Raw genomic sequence first — 20,144 nt, 5'->3', positions numbered from 1 at the left:
CACGGAACCTCCAAAATTTATTCTTATTCTAAGGGGAGATGGTGTAGCGCAGTTGGTTAACGCTCGGCCGAGCTATACTTGGGTTCATGGGTTCGATCCCAGGTCTCCCCACCACCCCACCCCATATACTCTAGTGGATCATCGCCTCGAACGGCGCTCCAGGAACCCAGAGTGGGTGAACAAGACCCAATATAAATGTAACGATCCAATGAGAAAAACATTCTCGCAATAAAAATATAAATAAATAATAATTGATGAGATCCGCAACCAAGGCCGACCCGGAACTAAACAGCTGTTTTACAATTAGAGACACCATATCTTGCCCTTAGTACAAGTTTTGCACCTTGTAGGTGCTGATTATGATGTCAATACAGTCCGTTGTGCCTTTTAACCATCTTTATAGCGTTTTTAGCTTAGCCTGTCTTAGTCTGGAGAATTTGCGTTTTATTTCATTGAATAAGAAAAAACATATGAGGTCTCTGGTGGTTTCTTTCAGGTATAGCTCAAGACAATAGCCGTCTTGAGTATTGCTAGGGCTTAAGTGACATGACTAGTTGTTCAACTACTTTGGCCTAGCACGTTTTGACAACATTTTTGCGCTTTCTAAGCTTAGGCTTCTCGAGGCACTGCTCCACGCATGTTGTAAGAGTAGGGGTGCATGTCCCAAAAGAGTAGGAATCGTTTGTTGTGATTGCTAGTGAGCGGGTGAGTGGTCTTTGATTTGGCTCAGCTCAACTGAAGTTTTATTGTTTTACAATATTGAGGTAAGTGTAAGAACAATACGTGGAATAGAATGGCGCGAACCATGCTAGATTTTAGTACATTCACGGCTTGTCCGCACGCTAACCAATGGCCTCCGGTGGGCCCCAGTTCAACTATCGAATATTTATAGAGCTTTTGACACCGAAAACGCAGGTATTGAGTGCACTTCCAGATGAATAACCGTGTACCCACACTTATTCCTAGTATCCTGACTTATTAGTATCAAGTACTACTAAATGATAATGATTTTGTGGTACTTGTAATTCAAAGATTTTTATGGGGCTGTTTTGATTATTAGAGAACATCGGAAACGACTTCATTGGTGGGGACAAGTTCCTCCTGTGGGGAAAAAAAGGATTCAATATTTGAAAGACAATATTCATTCTTGAATGACCTTGAATCGGCCATTAAGTTAAGTGGATTTATATTCCTGGAAATGTTTGACGTTTCATCTCTCTGTTTGGGCTCTTGTTAGGCTCGTCCAGGGGTTCTAGAATAACAATTTTCACCTTTAGCGTTTGGAGTAAAACGGGCGAGATTTTGAGCGTCAGAGATAATGAAATTCCCTACAATGTTTTATGTGGAGACAATCGAAATCGACGATTTCTTTAACCTAATAAAAGTTATTTTGATGAAGTTAATCATGATAGTAATAAATCAACAACTAGTTATTAGCTTGCTAGTGTAGTGGAGAGGGGGGGGGGAAGATGTATTGTATGTGAAGAAGTTACCCTGTGATCATGTATGTTAAATAGTTGAATAAAGGTATTCCAGTTTGAGTACACATACGTGTAAGACAGTCTTCTTGTCAACGAGTTTCAATATTAGCCAGGGTGCTATTTTCCCAATTTAGCCACATGTCAATTACTTGGCCTATCCATATATACTCAATTACTTTTTTACTTACAAAAATGAATGCTAGCCTCAACATTGGAAAGACGTAAGGAAAGAAAATGTGACTCTTTTGACGAAATTGTCGCTACAAGGGTGTAGTTGGAAAAAGAGTCATGTTATTAGGAAAGTGATAAACGGTTAAAGAGTAATCAAACTCAAAAATGAAGCTACTTCTGCCATCCTTTGAAGTCTACCTTATAATCCAAGTACCAATGCATATTGCATTTTTCATTCAAAGAGAAGTTACTTGTATCGCGCTTAAGATTACTTGTCATTGGTCTGACAAAGTCGCTCATGATATTTCGAATTATATGCTCTCAACCTCGTAACATCTGGTCTTGATTCTAACTCGCATTTAAATTGATAAATCTTGTTAAACGAGTGAAACGAATGATCGATCAATGAATTTTTATTACTTATTCAACGCCCAGAATTGGTGATTTTCCTGACTTTGGTTTTGATGCATTTTCTCATAGATCAGATACTTTCAAAGCAAAATTAAGCAAGAGTCACACTTGCGTTTGAAAATATCATCTATCTTTACTCACCTTAGAAGGACCACATAAACCCGCGTATGCCATTTTTAGAGCACCAAAAGAAATTCCTGTTGTACAATATTTGGCTTCAAATCAGTCCTATTCTGACCTCAAAGTAGAGGAATGATACGGCAATCCTTGAGTCAAAGAGCTTGACCAAAGTTGTAACAGCACTTTCATTCAACTTCTCAAATCCACGTTATTTGCAAATAGAACTGTTTTCGACGAACAATTGGAAGCGCAATAAAACCATTTTTTGCCATTTTGTAAGAATCGAAAAGAGTGATGAGAACTCATACATGACTTGAAAATAAAATACCTGAGCCTAAATAATCATAATTTTGATCCATAAGCTTGCTCGCTTCCGAGGAGTCCTGGGGTTGTGCAAGTTCGCCTGGCATGTTTATTTAGGTTGGGGAATGAAACCGTCAGAAATTTGTTCTCGAATATTTTAAGTGGAGGAAGCTTGCCCGGACAGCTAGGCGGCGCAATCTGTATCTGATACATACATACATTCTTCAGCGCAGCCTGTGTCCCCTCACGGCGGAATCTTACTTCATCATGCCTTGCCGGTATTTTTGAGGCTCGCAAAGCAGGGTTGGTCAAAGTTTGAAATATTTTTTTCCACGCAGTATCTGCCGGACTAATGCTCTTCAATCCACTACTTATCAACTTGTCTTTCTTCAACAATAATTGCGAAAAGATTAGATGAAACCAAATTTTGAGATAAGATATGCTCAAAAGTTACAGTCCAAATACCTCATCACTTCAAGGGACCCACTTCTTTTTAAGTACTGCTCTTCTATTGTTTGTGAATGACAATGAATGAAAAGTTTTTTCCAATGAAAGGAGATGAAAGATGAAAAAGTTTAAATGAAAGTAGTCAGGGGACCCAAACATGTTCTACTGAATCACCTAACTGCCTTGTGTTGAATGAACAGAAGGGCCCCCAAATTTAACTCAATTTTAACTCAAATGTAGCTGTCAATGGTGCTGGTGACTTTGCAATGCCAGTTGGATCAAGAACTAGAATAAATGTATTGTCCTCTCTAAAATCAGTTTACTTTACGGGTATTTGCTCTTACAATAATCTAGGTGTATGTGATCCCTTTTTAGTTTATCAGCATATGCTTTATGGTCATGCCCAAGAGGGAGGCATTAATTAGTGCTGGTTGTGATGATAGCTAGATTATCCCTCAATTAGGACATTCATTATCAGCTGACAGGCTAAACCCAAAAGCTGCCATTTGACTCTAAAACAATGAAACATTCTGTTGCACTGAATTTTCCCTTTATTCATTGTTAGCTATATGTTTTGTGAGATAAAATAATGAACAAATTTTTTTCTCACAAACATTTTTCTCAAAGGAAAGGGAAGACCTATGGTGTCCAAATCTCAAAAAAATCAAGCTAGAACATTTTATTTGCTTGAACGCCACTTAGTTATTTTTGTAAGTTATGTCTAGAGGAATTTAAAATGTAAACCACTACAACACAAGACTATGTAAAAGAAATGATAGTTGCAAGGAAGATAATTTGATCCACAAAATTTGATGCCAATTACCACAAGAAGGGTCCCATAACATTTTGTGACATTGCTTGTTTTGACTAACTTAATGCCACTTGAGTTTATGCCTATAGTGGGTGTGACGAATCAAACAATCAAGGGATTGAAGCCCTAAATGAATCAGGGAGGTGATGGCCACATAAGTAGAGGTAGCCCAAACCAAGAAATAAAAAGATGAAGAAAAAAAACCTACACCTTTAAGAGGCCTCACATGATTTCAGTAGAATTTTTCATTTTTTTTTCAAGCCTCAACAGGAACACAGCTAATACCTCCAAACTTGGTTTTCTTCTGGCTCAAAAGTCATGTTCAAGTACGTTAAGGAGTAAAATTTTGACATTTTTAGGCTATTTGTTGAAGGATTAATTCCATATGGTGAAGTGCCATGGAATCCTGGCTTGATCCTTTATTAAAGAATAGAGGAAAAACTTTTCTGTTTTGAATGGAATGAACTTTTTCTTATACAATTGAATGCACTAATTGATTTAAAGTAATTTCCTTGTGTTTACTCTGGCCACTTTGCTTGCCTGCTAATATCCTCTCCCTAGCAGATACTCCTCCTTGATCATTGTGGCCTTCATCTATCTGAGCTACATGCTTGAGGGGTCTGCTAAAGTTGTTCTTGAACATAACCTTCATGTATTGGTCAACCAATACTACTTGTTGAGTTTTACACAAGATTAAAGTTGGATTCCAGGACACAGTTGTTTCCTCTCCTCTCATCCCACCCTTCTCATCATGGTGGTCCTTTTTTGAGAGAGAAATATTCAAATCAATCTTTGCATTTTTTTTATCTCGCAAATTGAAAAGAAACACTGCTGATTGGATCTCTTTGTTGAATTATTGCTCAGATTAAATGCCTTTATTCCTAAGTATTATCAAGATGTTTTTGGATAATTCCGTCAAACTTTAATAAGGTTTACCACGGCTTACCAATTACCAGTCGTTTCACTATTGAAACGAGACGGGTAAGCTGATCATCCAATAATCCTGCTCAAGTCCTTCAAGGAGTCTGAAATTGTCGTGAGGACCACCCCTGCCTATGCCAGCCTACGCGTAGGGATTCGGGAGTAACCTGCGATCTCTGTCTTGAATAGAACCTGCCCGATCCAGGCCAAGTGAGATTCGAACGGCCAGCGAGACAAAGAGCGCACTGACACAGCGCAGCGTTCCTCGTCTTGTTATTCTCTCTCTCATGATCTGATGTCATCGCCGAGGATAACACCGAGAACACGAAAAAATCCTCACACAGGGGGGGTTTCTCGCGCGGTTCATCCAGTCGGACCTCAAACTTGAGGTGATCTGATTTGCACACTTTTCTCTTTTCTTCTTCTTCTTCATCTTCTTCTTCTTTGCCAGTGTCATCTCTTGGGCCAATCAACCAAACTCCTACCTACCCATTCAAACACCCACTCACTCACTCACTCACTCGCTCACTCACTCTATGCCTCCAAAATTTCAGTGGCCAGCTGAGTGGCAGACTTACTGGCCAGCTCCAAAGCATCCATCCATCCCACCATCCACCCGTCCACCCGTCCATGGCCGCACGCACCACCCGAGCCCATCACCTCCCTGAATTGGTACTGAGTTGGTGCTGAGTTACCCACTTACCCATTTACCTTCTGGCTCGTCCTCCCCATCTCCCATCCAACGAACATCGGTGAGATCTCCTCCACCCACCCACCAACCCACCAACCCACCCACACATGTTCGTTTGTTCGTTCATCCTTGGTAGTGACGACACCTGCTCTATTGATGCTGCTAGCCGTTCTTGCGCGATCGGGCTCAAAATCATCATCATCGTCATCATCAATTTTGTAATAAGGGATATCATGGGGACCCAAATTCATTCGCGAAGTGGTGTTGAACCCATCACGGAACCAGTTCCTAGAAGAAGGAAAGAAACGTTGCTTCTCGTTCGTTGATTGATTCAAAGGACCCGCGCGAGACCATGGCCGCATTTGTCTACGGCGATATCACCCGCGAGCTCCATGCGGTATGGGCGGCCAAGGTGGGCTCGGAACGGAACTCGTTACCAGAGTCCGACATCCAATCATTGTTCAACGAATTGTTATTGTTCCCCTCTCAAGCTCAGATCTTCGAAATGTTCCAATGTGCTCGAGATTGTACCCAACAAGTGTGCAAAGTGAGTACCAGTAGCTGTAGCAGTAGCAACGATTCGCCAAAGGAAGAAAAGATGGTCTTCTTTGCCCCCCCTGTCAACCGGAAGAATAGTTTGACTTTCGGCGAGTTTTGCGTCTTTGCCACGGAACTTCGCAAGTATTATTGTAAACATGACAAGCAAAACGGCGGAGGCTTGGCCATGAATCCCACTACTAGAGCCTTGGAAAAGGCCAAGTTCAAGACTCAGAAATCAAGCTCCTCTTCCTATGACGTGTTTTTGGGAGGATCGTGCAATCCCACCTCTTGGCGACAGGATTTTGCCATACCGTACTTCAAAAGTTATGGCATTACCTACTACAATCCTCAGCAGTCTAATTGGGTGCCTGAAATGATCGAGTTGGAACATCAGGCCAAGCAGACCTCGCAAATACTTTTTTTCGTGATGAACGAAAAGACAAGAAACGTGGTGTCCATGATTGAGGTGGCTTACCTCTCAGGTGGTCAAAGAAAGGTGATTGTGATGATTAACCCCTATCCGAATTCGAGTCACCTGATCAATGGCGAGAAACTCTTAGAATCCGAGTACTTGGATCTCAACGCGGGCCTGACTACCGTCCACGATCTCGTGGAACGACAAGGCATTCCAGTATTCAAGGACATTAATATTGCGCTCTCTTGTATCTCCAAGGTGCTGAAAGAAAATCGAACCATAGAGGATCTCGGTCTCAAAGATCAGGTGCAGCCTGTGAAATTGGCTCATATTCAGATCGGAGACAAACTTGTCCGTTTACGAGAGGTTTTTGACACCTTGGATACCCATCGCCTCGGCAAAATTACCTTGAATGACCTAAAAATGGCCTTCCGGGTTCATGCACATCGTGACCTAACACCCAAAGATCTCAGACAAATCATGGCCGCCTGCGATGGTGTCATGTCCAAGCGCAAAAGTGCCTCCTTCTCCAATGATCAAGTTATGATTGGCTTTGATCAGTTCTGTTGCATTGTCTCCGAATTCAAACACAAGCCGTCGGCTGTGGACCCCTCTGGCAGCTGTAGGGAAAAAAGTGGAGTGTCCTCAAAGGCTAACCATTTACTGAGGAAAGCTAGAAGTCCCTTTCATAAGGTAGCTGGATGGATAGAGAACGCACGTTCGTATCGCCGCGAACGCAATGAGGAATCCTCCTCTGGCCTTTTACCATCCTCCTCGTCCTCGTCTTGTAATCTCAAACGTCGCGGAAGTCAAATTAGGGATGTCTACTTGGGTGGAGCCTCGCGGGGAACACGGTGGAGGGAGCAGATTGCCATCCCCATGCTCAAAAAGCACGGGCTGACTTACTTCAATCCCCATAGTTCCGCTTCACGCTTGCGCAGACTCATTCCCATCGAAGCTAGCGCCATGGACAACTCGCGTGTCTTGCTTTTTGTGATATTGGGAAATTCACGTTCGGTGAGCGCTATGTGTGAGGCGGCTTACTACATCGGTAAGGGCACCCATGTGGTGCTTTGTATTCAAAAGATCAAGCCTGATACTCTCATCGATGGTGAGGTTTTGAGCAAGACTGCCCTTAAGGACTTCAACCGCGGTAGAAGCTATCTGTCGGACATTGCCAACCGAGAAGCTGTGCCCATTTTTGAAGAAATCAACGAAGCTGTGGAATGTGCCCTCCAGAAATGCAAACAAATGGATCATTGACAAAGCCGATTGTTTAGCACATAATCATTTCCTGTTAACAATTTGCATAGAATACACGCAAGTAATTGGCACAAGAACGACCCCCTTTGTGGTACTTTGGGCCTTGGAACTGATGGGCCAGGTTGTCTACTTGAAAATGACGACACTTGCTTTTCAGGACCTTCTGGGGCGGTTATTCGACATCCAAATTTGGCATCATGCCGATGTTAGAGTGTCTGTTGAATCATTGGATTCAGACTAGGCACTTGTCTCTGACTGCCTTTGTCAGCAAGAGGTACTTGCCAAACTCGCACAAAGCTCATCGTCTGGCCCCGAACTATTTGATCAAGCAAACAATGGAGGAAAAGCAAAGGTATGGTATATCACAGCCCTTCATAAAAATGCTGAATGAAGGACTGTTAAGCAAATCAATCCTCGATAAAGCACCCAATGATATTAAACAAAGGTAACAACTTCAGGTTTTCAGAATATAAATGTCGCCAATAAACCATTTTCAGCTTTTATTCAAATGACTTTTTGGGAACCAAGTTACTTTGAACCCGATCGGCATAGATGCTCTTGTTGGCAGAGCTGTCCTCAAATGTGCCTTGGAAGCATTTTGACGAAGGTTTCTGTCGGTCGTTCCATTAGATAATAGATTGTCTTCGCTTGGGGAATGCCACTCGCCCACCAAGCTTTACTTTTGTAAAATAATCATTTATGTATGAGTCCCCTATGGAAACCTGAAATTGATGGTGCACTATTCATTCGGCTATTAAAATTTTGACAAATGATTTCAATCAAAGAAGTCAATCACCATCGCACACACAGTGCGACCTGGCTTGAAAATAAATCAGTGACATTTATATAACCAGACCTGTACTCTTCGCCCAAAACCGATTAATTCACTTCGGTTGCAATTTTGGGAACCCAAATTTCGGACCGACTACCTTGCACCCTAGGTTAGGGAGTCGACAATCCCCTTTGCCTCGGCCCCTCATTGAGACCGAGGAAGGGTGTTTGTTAGCTGAAGTAATAAGAGAAATCAAGAACCACTGGAATATGGACAAGGATGCTAGGGTCCAGGATAAACATTTCGTAAACAAGTAAAGGCATTGCATTTTCCTTCAATGACCTGAGACTGCTTCAGGTCATTGCAAGTACGTGTTTCAATTTTCAGCTCGATCGCACAACTCAGTCAAAAGTTATGCCCTTTCAAAGCACACTACATAAAAGGGTACAGAATGAATGAGTTAGCCCTCTTCTGGTAATTGAGTGCCACTATCTCATTCATTCTCTGAAGAGTTCTGTATTGAGCTTTAACAGGGCATAACTTTTGATCCAGTCGTTTGATTGAAGTGAAAATTGAAGTTCGTAGTTGCATTGACCTAGAACTATTCTCATAGAAAAAAATGCAATGCGTTTACTTTCTTTCGAAATGCATTTTCCACTGGTTCATGGAGAAACACACTCCTCTATGGACGCCTGTTCTTGGAGTTCACTTAGTTCACGCTCTTTGGTCATCCCAAGTATAACGCAAAGTGGTTCCAGAACCTGAACTTATGGGGACAAATTTAGTGGCCAAAATGCATCTGAATATCCGTGTCATTGTTGATAGATGTTGAAAAGATAATTAATTGTCCCCAACTTCTTGTTTCTAATGCAGAATTGCTAAGGTACTGAAAAGAAATCGGCGTTCTCCTGTGGACTTACTTCGGCTGAGTCCGAGGCATGTTGCCATCTACAATGCCCAATTGGCGCGAGCAATAGGCCGAGCATTGGTTATGCCAGAATTGAAGTCACATTTTTACGGAAAAGGTGTGAACATCTCAAAGGTAGGGGGATTTCACTCTTGGTCGTTTTTTCCCCTATGGAAGAAATTAAGGTCGTACGAGTGTAAACGTCATGTTTGTCGATCATGTTTAAGGTATACTCGTCACCCGATGGTAAAGACGTATCCGTCTTTTGGTTTTCAACACAATCAAAGGCCAAAGATGTCATATCCAAAGCCTTAAATGAACATCGATCAGAAATCACCGATGCTTTGAGCAAGGCAATGGAAGGATCACAAGTTCCCCAATTGAAATTTCGTTACGGTATGACATTCTTGCCAGCTAAGCTTGTGGCTGAATTACCACCAACTTAACCTCGTAATGATATTGGTGAGAGTTTTTATCAATATTTCCGTTTCAGACGAGAGACACTTGGCTTCTGGTTATCTTGAGGACAATTTCAGTCTGGTCGAGGATGCCCTCAAAATGGCCGAACAAGATGAGGCCCTCCAAACGGTAAGAATTCTTCGCATGTGAACGACCGAACGAATGACTGAGCCAAGATTAGGTGTTCAAACGAAACCAGTTTTCTTAGCTTTGGTTCGTGTTTACAAAAAGAGAGCAAGGATAAATGGAAAATACAGTTTTTCATTTCTTTACAACCGACATCAAAACGTTTAAAGGGGAACCAACCGAATAGTCAAAAAATGGCCAAATGATAATAATTGGAAAAAGGCTATTGAAAGTTTCAAACCAACGAGTTTTCAACCCCTTTCTCATTTTGATTCGTTGAATTAATTATGTCCTAGACATTCTTTTATTCATTTGTTTTTTTTTCGTCGCATGAATAGCAAAATTCGACTTGAAAAGAGATTTTTTCTATTTTTTTTGAAGGCAGTAGGTCCAGTACTGTTTTTACGAACCATTCTACATACCATTTCTCATTCTCAAATTTCCTGTGCCTCTATCTCCTAGAGCATGCCTACGTAAATTGGTCATGAAACGTGTCAACTATGTGAAAATGTAGTTCCAGAGACCAGCACAACTGGATCATTTGTTGTAGAGCTGATTCATGTTGAACAGTAACACGAGGAGCGCATGTGTAAGTCAAAAATTCAAATGTCACTCCACACGAGACTTGTTTCGCGATTTCAAAATTGGGACGCTTAAGACATAAAATTGACATCATCACTCTAACTTTCTCAATTTGACGTTGAACTTGAGAAAAGCACAGCAGAGTAAAAAAACGCAAACTTGTCTCGACTCTCAAAAGGTTGAGAGAAATAAGCGTGGTGAACTTTTCCCGGATAACGTTGACACCTGCCTGGATCATGCTACTATATGTGGTTCCTGGCTGCCAGGCTAGGGAATATGCTCAAACATTGTGTGAGTGTACTTTAGAAGCCTTCAAATGATGTCATACCTTAAAGTAAAACGAATGCCTTTGTCTGCAAAGTATCCAAATGATGGCGGTGAAACGAATGAATGACTGACGTTTGGAATGAATGCGCCCATGTTTCATCTCAATGGCCAATTTTGGCTAGGGGAGAAAACAAGTCGTTTTAAGGGAGGATTATCCTACCTCGTTTGCTCCCAGTCTTGCTTTCTTTCAAACTTTTACTGTCCCTGTCGTTATGTGCTTGTATGTGTTCGTACAGTATGCATCTTAAATATTTGCATCTTCAGACGACGTTTTTGGGACATTGAAGCAAGAAAGGAAAATGACGTCAGCATCAAATTTTGAGAGGTCACCAGTACTTTTGAGGCTTAACAGTTCTTACTTAAGGGATTGAATTAGTGTTTCAACTCCTTTATCCTTGAAAGGAATGGTTTAAGTACGATTGCATTTTTTTGAATTGTCTTAGTTTTACTCATTACCATACTTAAAAATACTTTTTAGCCGATTTTTGGACTTCTTTTTCTTATTCTAAAATGTTCTATTTTTACAATAGGACCTTTTGAAATCTTAGAAAAGTTTTTTGTCTAATATAGCGATTTGTGTCTTGGGTTTAAGCACCTCTTCTGTTTTGAAAAGTGCCCAAGTGACCCAATGTCAAGTAAAATAGAAACTCAAAGAAGTGTCTGATGAAAATGTGTTGTAAGGAAAAGTTGTTGTGATACTTTTAATTGCAGTTTTCTATCTTTTAGGGAATCCTTCATTTTAAACCAGGACTCCTGTTAATTCCTAAATTTGCCAATCTCTAATTTGAAGCTCTTCAATCATTTGAAGCTCATATCATTTCAAATTTGTTGGTAGACCACAATTTGTACAAAGTCAAAGTGGTAACTTTAGATAAACAAAACCTTTCATTTTTGTAGTACTGAGTGTTACAACCCTAATAAAACCCAAGAAAACCAAAACCAAAAAAATATTCTTATGGAACAATTAGCCCATATTTTTATGGCCAAAGAATTTGCTCATGAGCAAAGGTCAGAAAAATAACTTGTTTATTGTTGAGGGTAAATTCCAGATGGTTGTCAAGACTAGTTTTCATTACAGTATTAGCATCTCTTCGCCCTAACACTAAAACCTTGGCTTCTGATTGTTTTGAGTCCAGATTAGAACTTAAAAACCTGTTATCACCAACTATGTTTTCAATAATCGTCACTCTTTAGGTGAGGTTTATTCAAGTTTGGATTTTAAAAAGTTGACAAGTCAGCACCTTAAATTCGTTTTCCTTTTCATGCAAAGAAAGCAACTGCCATTGAATATATAGTTATTCCATGGAGTAACCACTTTGAATATTTGTTCATAATTGTGTGGTAATTGACAAATAAAAGATTTTGGCAAACGCATTAAGTTTTTTCTCTTTTATGCCATGACTCTTGGCCTTGATCTCTTCTTGAAAAAGATACAGCTTTACTTTATTTGTGCTTCTTTGCTGACTTGAATTTTTGAAATTATAGGGCATACATTTGGTAACTTTTTGCATTTATTTTGATTATTCCATCAATGTATTGGATGCATCCATGTGGTTCATCAAGCAGGATGATTGGTGGGCTCCACCTATTCAGTTTCTGTGTGGGGAGAATGCCCATGCATATAATTTTCTTTACTTTTTCAACTTGTCGAAACCAAATTAATGTTTCTTTACATCGCAATAAAGTTCTTTCTATTCAGTTTCCCTTTTCATGTCTTGTGATATAACTAGTACTACTAAGTCTAGTAGCATTCTTGTATGTAAGCAATAGCAAGTACTGAAAAATCGACGAATATGATTAGGTTAGAAGTAAGCAATCAGCTATCATGCTCTCATGTCAGGGGCGGGCAAAAATTCAGTACCCATACTGTACTAGTATGTGCATACAGTACAAACTGGACGTTCAACGTCTCATCTACGTTCATGTCCTCGAGCCGTCGAATCCTCACTTGGCGGCGGCTTGCTTGCTAGCGATGACCTCAACCTCTTTCCTTCTTCACACCTTGCTCCCATAGCTCACACTCAGAAGGCTTAAGGGGCATGACAAAGAGGAATGGCATTAGATTGAAGGTGATCGATCGTGTAATGATTTGAAAAAATACCATTTGAACAGAGATCGTGCTAATCGCAATCTATTGTACCAACTACATGATAGCAACATGATGATCCTGGATAACTTCATGGAGGGCAAGATCGCAAGATTTTATTCATGAACATTGTCATTTAAAGGGCTTTCAAATCATTCGAAGTTACAGTGTGCAGGAGAGTAGGATGCTAGAGATTGCAGGAATATTGAACTTGGGGATTGGGTACACTAGTTACCAGTGACCAATGATTATTTAACTAGAAATTAGATTTGGTGCATCGTAGGTGAAGTGTTTGTTAGGCCAGTGCTCAACTGTTTTGACTTAAAATGGAGCATGCTGTTTTATTTCCAGCCCAACGAGAGGCCCTCGCTGAATTCAGCTTCACGAAAAGCGACCCTCTTTGACGAAATTTGCCGGATGCCCCTTCGAAATGACTTATTCGGTGTCCACAGAGATGTCATTCTCACCGAGGTAAGTGGGTAGAAGATGTAAGTAATGAGCCTCGCCTACCATATTTTTGCCACTGATTATGACGGTGGCATTTACGTTTTAAGCCATGAAAGAACTGAGCCTGATCTCGTTACCGAGCACAAAAGCACCTTCAATTCAGAATGGAGGCGGGCATACACGTTCACGTCGTACCATGATCAACGTCGTCTCCTCTGGCATGTATGTATTTAGAAATGACGTCATCGCCTGAGAATGACCAGAATGGGTTCATTTGTTTCTGCCCAATCAAGACATCAATCAATCAGATATGTCCCTGCGCTAATGATGGGATCTTTTCCCTTCGTTTAGATCTATCAAGCTCGGCATTTAGCGATGGCGTCCCATCGCATCACCCCCAAATCGGGAGTTAACGATCCTCTGGTGAATGAGTTCGAAGGTTATTTGGACAAGCATTATGACAATGACTCCAAAACGGACGTCGAGGGTCGCGTCAAGAGATTCCTCGGCAACAAAAAAAGGATGTTCTATAAGGCCATCAAGACGGAGGAACAATACGTTGATTAACAAAGAGACACGTTGAACACGAGGGCAGTACAAGATCAATATGCAATTGTCTTGCTTGTACACGAATACGCATTACTTGAATTAAACTAATTATTAATGAGCTAATAGGCTACTTTATTTTTGATTTTGTTGCGATGGGTGCTTTTTTAAACCTATTTGACCATCGCAATCTGGGCTTGACTGAAAGGTATGAACCATAACTACGTATTCACGGTTATAATTCATCTTTTTCCGAGGAACAATGACAAGCTCCTCTTGGCTGTTTATTCCTTTCGTTATCCACCTTTTCCATTCCCTCCAAGACTTGTGGCCTCTGTACGAGTCTCCGAGCGACTTCTTGGAAAAGTGAGCCATGGTAGCACAGCACGTGTTGGGGTAAGAGATGCTCTTGCGCAAACCGGCGACCATTGACAGCAATGTTATGGGCCTCTTCGTCATGATTTTTGGCCCAATGGATTTTGTCGACCAGATCACTCAAATCGGCGCGGATGGGCACGTAGTGGATCCATGGTTTCAAACTCGAGTAAAAATGTTCCATGTAATCGGAGTCTTGCTTGAAGATAAGGGAACCTCCGGCCAATAAATAGGGTAGTCGATAGGCAGCTACCGTTCCATCCAGGCTAATTTGATACTTGTACTGAGGTTAGATAAACCGGCCATTAGTATTCGGTCAAGTCAATCTATCGCTAAACCTCATTCTTACCTTAAAGAAATCGAACATGGATATTGATTCTTTCGTTCCAAGGACTACCTCTTGGTCTCGAAAGAAGAAATAACGAGTGATACCCACGTCCATAATATCAGAGTGGTTGGCCGCCAGTCGGATCAGGTCCAATCGCTCTTTCCGTGAATCTCTGCCTCGAAAAAAGGCTTGCTCGATCTTCTGGTTCCACGGCACTTGAGAGTTCTCTTGCAAACTCAGCATGTCCAACATTTGTCTACGAATGAAATCGATTGAAAGCTACCAGATGCCACTCACTCGATTCTCTTCTCACCTGCCCATGCACTCTAAGGAGGCCTCAGTGATTTCATAGGTGGGCAGTAAGATGTCTGCAAAGTCCGGAGTCTTACACCAACTAATGATGGGCAAAGGCTTAACGGATGGACTCAATCGGCTTAAGGGCCAATCGCCCAAGTTAATGAGGAATTCAAGGTCGGGTAACCGGGTTACGGATGTCAGGAAGATTAGAAACGCATCGGGAAACATGTGAAACCCGACGTGTTCACCATAGCATTGACGGAAGATGTTTGAATTTAGCACCACGTAATGGCAAAAACTCTGAGCCCTCGGGTTGCCAAAGCGGCTACGTGCCTCAGACAGGGCTTGGACCATATCGATCTGTGGAAACGGGGCCAAATCGGCCAGGATTTGAGTGTGATCCGACACCGGACACGACTGGCGGTCTAACCACGTGTCCAGGTCGGTCGATGGGCAGACGCAATGGCTGGGCTGAATCGGTCCCGGTATGAGGCGGGGCGAACCCGACACGTGGTCAGATCCATAACGAACGTGAATGCTTAGATCACGCAAGGTGGAGAACAGCTTGTAACGGACAATCCAAACGGTGGCTTGACCTTCGGGTCCGTTCAGGACATCGGTGCGCACCGGAATTACCCTTTGTGGTCCGTCCCAGGGCGTGCCAGAAATCGTGACGTGGAGTTGATCACGACGGACCCGAAGAGAGTTCCATCTGGAACAGAACCACAACCCACTCAGTCGTCAATCAATGGATGGAAGGGGAGGGAGGTGGGGAGGGAGGGAGCCAATAATAAAGAGCCGGGCTGGAATAGAATGAAATGTGTGCCTCTCACCCTCCCCATGAAGATTGTATTTGGACGGTGAAATAGCGGCAGGGTAAAGTAACGTCCCGGGGTGCCAGGCCGGGTCCGGTCAAATGGAAATCCCGGGCCTGAAACTCGGGTTCCGAGGCCGCCACAGGGGACTCGGTGAGGTTGGCATCGGCCCCTGTTGACGCCAGGGACAGAACCGACAACGCTGCCATGCTGACCCAGATCCAGTCCGGCTCATGGGTTAGCCGCGAGTGTCTAGATCCAGCCATAATGCTGGATTTGAGGGTGGTGGGCCGTGCGCGCTGGTGTTCCACTGTGGGTCCGCAACAATGACAAATGAGATCGTTGGACAGACAGAGTAATTCCTGATCAATTACGATGATATCAAGAATTGCGACGGGGTCATTGGGGTTGGCCCCAAATCTGGTTATTGATACGGCAATTGATCGTTTTCAATCCAACGCCTGATTCGGACCTTAACGGCTTTCCCCCCAGGATCCAAGGATGAAATCAAGGGAAGACTATACGACTAGGTTGGTTTGGAAATGATTACCACTTTTACCTTCATGGAGCTCTGATACCTAGGTAAACGTTATTCTCCACCGATCAGTTGGTGGTGCTATTTTTTTTTTTTTATTAATCTAACCTAGCTCGATTTTAACAACCCTAAAAGTCTCTATCTAAACCCTAAAACATTTTGCCACCAATTTAAAAATGAGCACCGCCAACTAATCGGTGGAAATAACGTTTATCCTGATCCCTACGTAACGATAAGTCAGTATTCTGCAAAATCATCCACCTGATCCATTATTAGGGTCCTTCCACGAATGTTGGTGCTAGATGCCCAAGCAAAATATCATACACATTTTGTAGACCTCATGATGCCCAGATCATCCATGGGTCTCGTAGCCTACCACTTTATTTCCGACATTTTCAGCGATCTGGACTTGGACCGTGGCCATCATCAGGCTTGGACGGTTGATCAGGAGCCCCCGTATTCGAAGGTCTTTGAAAATGGAAGAGTGACGGAGCGACAACCTCAGACACGACCGCGATCGATCCACCGGTGACGATTGACGAAGCACTAGCTAGTCTAGAACCAATTTCAGAGAACGAGAGAAAGAAACAAGAAAAGAGCCGGTCATCCACAGGTGTTCAAAACCAAGCCAAACTCACCAAGACATAACTACACTAACGAGGTTGAGAGATTAGCGGAACGCTGACGACCCAAACAAACCCAATCCACCAGGACTAACCGGATGGGAACTCACACAACTCACACAACAACTCACACTACTTACATCACCGGACTTGCAAAGGACCAAGAAGCCAAGGGCGGTTTATTCCGATTCTCTTCGTTCGACTTGTGGTTCAGTCAAGTCATGGGGACGGCAGCCAGACTCGATCCATAGATAGGATCCCATTTAAGCCCAATAGCTCGCGGATGGACGGGAGATCGGATTAAAGCCGACAAATTGAGCTACATCCGTTCGGTCGTTACCAGCCTGAAACTGGGCCCGAATGAAACACACGATTGCGAAATCCCCCTCACTTAGCTAAAAGTTTCTTGGCACTTGATACCATGAGTTCGGGCGTCCATTATCATTGACTTTCATTGTGGATGGACACCTTTCCTGCCTTTTGGATCGATGTTTTTTTCTCGTCAACTTCTTAGCCCTCATGCCCGACCGTTGTGGTCCGGGACAGGCTGACCAATTCTCACTCTTAAGAACTACCATCATCACCCATCGCGATCATCCATGATAACTATGTGCCTACTTATTTTTGAATCACCTCATTTCACATTGAGGGCGGATGATAGGTTTCTCATGATTTGTTCTGAAGCCTCGTCGAGTTAATTACCCAGGAATAAGGCGAGTGTGGGAAAGAATTCTTTTTTTACACAAGGTTTGAAGTATTTGAGACATTTTGCGGCCAAAAACTCTTTAATTTTGATTTTCTCATGAAAAGAACCTAAAACCGACGATTTTGGGGGAATTGAAAGGTTTTGTCATGCTTTGGCACAATTTAGAGGAACTGCATTCCAAATGAAATGCTTTTGTATATATTTTTTTCCCGAAAACCTGAAGAATGAAAATATATATATACACTTTGTTCATGCAATGTTTCCGTTCGAGCGAGTTTCTTTAGTGACCATACCATCCTTCTTAAGAATGCATGTTTTGGTTGGCATTGATAAGTAACTGAACATACTTCCATGAACTTTACATTTTTCCATGAATTATGCCGTAAGTTATCAATATGCAACTGACCCAAATCACACAATGATGGTTTGGATTTTGCAAAACCGTTCATCATTTCAGGATGCTCCAAAATATGAACCTTAACTAGATAACTGTAGATATGAGTCTGCTTTGAAATTCCATTATTCGTCGATAGTAAGACGAGACTCAACCCAAAGAGCAAGAACCTGGTGAAAAAAAAAATAAGTTTGCCTTGAAAGCACCAAAATACTTGAATAACCAAACAACTTACAACATTTTTTTACCTCTTTCTTATATGCTTTTACAGTTTCGGATATTTTTAGTTGATTTTCACATCATGCTTAAAAGAGAGTAGTTTGATGAAATCATGAACTATTCTTCCGACCCCTCGCGGCAACTATGAAGTAATAAACCATATATGGCACGGTTGGCTCCAAAGCATCTTGAGCTTCAATTAACCATGCATGCGGAACTGTAATTATTGGGTATAAGATCTTGGCCTATTCCTTTTGGCGCTCGCGATGAATATGGAACTAGGGGCTGATGGTGATGGGTTCCTCAATTTGAATCGGTGCTCGGTTTGAATATGCTCGTGTTATATCAATCACCGTCGGTTGGATATATGTGGGATAAGCCATGGAGTACTCCCATGGGTAAGCCCAGTCCGTCACCTGATGCTGGCCCTGATTTGCTTGTTCGCTCTCTCGCTTGATGGATTGGCGGGCTGAGTTGGAGATCGCTGAGCCTTCAACAGTGTTGCTACATGGCAGGTAGTTTGTCATTTTTGGATAGCTCACGGAAATTGGAGATCTGTGGCGCCGTGGGAGAAAGCTCAGAATTTAGCAAACTTTAAATACCTTTGCCAGGGCAAGAGTTTATCATCATTTTCCTATTTTTTCCATATTAACACAATCTAGAATCCATCTGGCAATCGTGAAAAGAGGGGAGTCAATTCAATAACAAGAGGAGACGTGGTGTAGTGGTTAGCCGCAGTTTCCTAGCATGAGAGAGGTCCCCGGTTCGATTCTCCTCCCCGACCTTCCTCTAGGAAGCGATTAGACGCTAACCACGCCCACAGACGGAGAACAATCTGATACGGACTATGTCGCTGCCTATCGGAAATAAATTGGACGATGTGATGGCTAGCTTCGCTGGCCGTACGAGGTGAACCTCTCGAACCTTAGCGCCCCATATACAAAAAAAAGAATAATCTCCTGACATCGCTTCATTTTTGGCAATCCATCAACGGAAAATGTGGCAAAGAGTAAAAAAAGTGAGAAGATTGTTCAGCTTTCTTAATGAAAAATTAGGTCATTTCGATGGCAATTGGAGCATTTTGTTGGGAGGGCGGGTAATCCCGGAGTCATATCGATCCTGGAGTCATCTATCTAATGGGGCACAATTTGGGTGAAATCTCTGGCAACACTGAGCTGGAGTCATCATCCTCCCGTCCAAATTTGAAAACGCTCCCTTCATCCTTCCAACCAACCATCCATCGCCTCTTTCGTCGAGGGTTACCTTGAAGTGTTCTCGTTTTCGCCCCGATAGATTGATTGACCCGATCTCGCCGTTCACGGCCGGCTTCACCCATGCCCCGTCCCACGCATACCCCCGCGCTCCAAAACCCGGGCCGCGCCCGTACCCCGCCCCGGGTGTAGCCACCGGCGGAGGTGTGACGGGCTGGTCGCAACGCGGTGGGACAGCCTCACGTGCCGGCTTGTTGCACACGGGCCTGTCCCTGATCGCAGCCTACGATGATTTGATGCGCTCGGGTCGGTGTTCCATTCGGGCGCCGAGCGCGAGTTCTGGTCGGTGAGCACGCAGGTCCAGGAGTTGCGCCGGTGGTTGGCAGCCCAACACGAGCGCCAACAACTGGCGCTCACGCTCAAGGAGCGCGACAACGAGCTCACGGCCAAGGACTACAAGATCCAACAAGCCCGCAAAATGGTGGAGGACGAGCGACGCGGGCGACTAGCCGCCGAACAAGATCGCGATGCCTTTGCCCAACAGGTAAGGCTGGACCACTGAGCATTGGCCGGGCAATCAGCCCAGGAGGGGGGGTAATCCACGCCTTGATCTCGATGGCCTCAATGGATCCGGCCCGTCAGGTGGTGGAGGCCAATGAATGGTTCGCCCCTCCATCCAACTGGAAATCGTAGCCAGCCCAATTATAAATATAGACTAAACCAATGTATTAAGTCTGCACCCTCATGTTAGGAGAGCTTAGACAGAAAGGAGCGGATAATAATATCCGATTTGATCACTTGATCTACTCTTCTCT

At 43.0% G+C, this 20,144-nt stretch overlaps 4 protein-coding genes across 5 annotated transcripts in view; 3 read left to right on the top strand and 1 right to left on the bottom strand.

Annotated features, from left to right (window-relative positions):
• Window positions 1-633: 633 nt before the first annotated feature.
• On the top strand, window positions 634-13,946 carry LOC131884513 (uncharacterized). Its single transcript, XM_059232325.1, has 7 exons — window positions 634-705; window positions 7,732-7,926; window positions 9,220-9,388; window positions 9,481-9,649; window positions 9,747-9,841; window positions 13,185-13,304; window positions 13,632-13,946. The coding sequence occupies exons 2-7, from the start codon at window positions 7,772-7,774 to the stop codon at window positions 13,845-13,847; spliced, it is 924 nt and encodes a 307-aa protein (XP_059088308.1). The 5' UTR covers window positions 634-705; window positions 7,732-7,771; the 3' UTR covers window positions 13,848-13,946.
• Window positions 746-7,731, top strand: LOC131884511 (uncharacterized). 2 transcript variants are annotated; one of them, XM_059232323.1, is made up of 2 exons: window positions 746-764; window positions 5,220-7,731. In XM_059232323.1, exon 2 carries the CDS (start codon window positions 5,709-5,711, stop codon window positions 7,572-7,574), a length of 1,866 nt encoding a protein of 621 aa, XP_059088306.1. In that variant the 5' UTR covers window positions 746-764; window positions 5,220-5,708; the 3' UTR covers window positions 7,575-7,731. The 2 variants fall into 2 exon arrangements, with proteins under 2 accessions (XP_059088306.1, XP_059088305.1); XM_059232322.1 differs by lacking the exon at window positions 746-764 and adding an exon at window positions 4,834-5,054.
• LOC131884512 (protein O-glucosyltransferase 2-like) lies at window positions 13,876-15,907 on the bottom strand. Its single transcript, XM_059232324.1, has 4 exons — window positions 15,660-15,907; window positions 14,843-15,538; window positions 14,551-14,785; window positions 13,876-14,484 (listed from the first exon to the last, which is right to left on the bottom strand). Exons 1-4 carry the CDS (start codon window positions 15,905-15,907, stop codon window positions 14,062-14,064), a joined length of 1,602 nt encoding a protein of 533 aa, XP_059088307.1. The 3' UTR covers window positions 13,876-14,061.
• Window positions 15,908-18,499: 2,592 nt separating this feature from the next.
• Window positions 18,500-20,144, top strand: part of LOC131884838 (rac GTPase-activating protein 1-like) — a 10,724-nt gene continuing 9,079 nt past the window's right edge. Inside the window, exons 1-3 of the mRNA XM_059232721.1 lie at window positions 18,500-18,516; window positions 19,412-19,635; window positions 19,716-19,873. Coding sequence (XP_059088704.1) covers window positions 18,500-18,516; window positions 19,412-19,635; window positions 19,716-19,873 — 399 coding nt within the window. The remainder of the gene's footprint in view (window positions 18,517-19,411; window positions 19,636-19,715; window positions 19,874-20,144) is intronic.

Source organism: Tigriopus californicus, chromosome 8, assembly GCF_007210705.1.
Source record: "Tigriopus californicus strain San Diego chromosome 8, Tcal_SD_v2.1, whole genome shotgun sequence".
In the NCBI taxonomy this organism is placed as follows: Eukaryota; Metazoa; Arthropoda; class Copepoda; order Harpacticoida; family Harpacticidae; genus Tigriopus; species Tigriopus californicus.
Note: the sequence above shows the minus strand (reverse complement) of the source record. Positions and strands in the feature narration are given on the sequence as shown.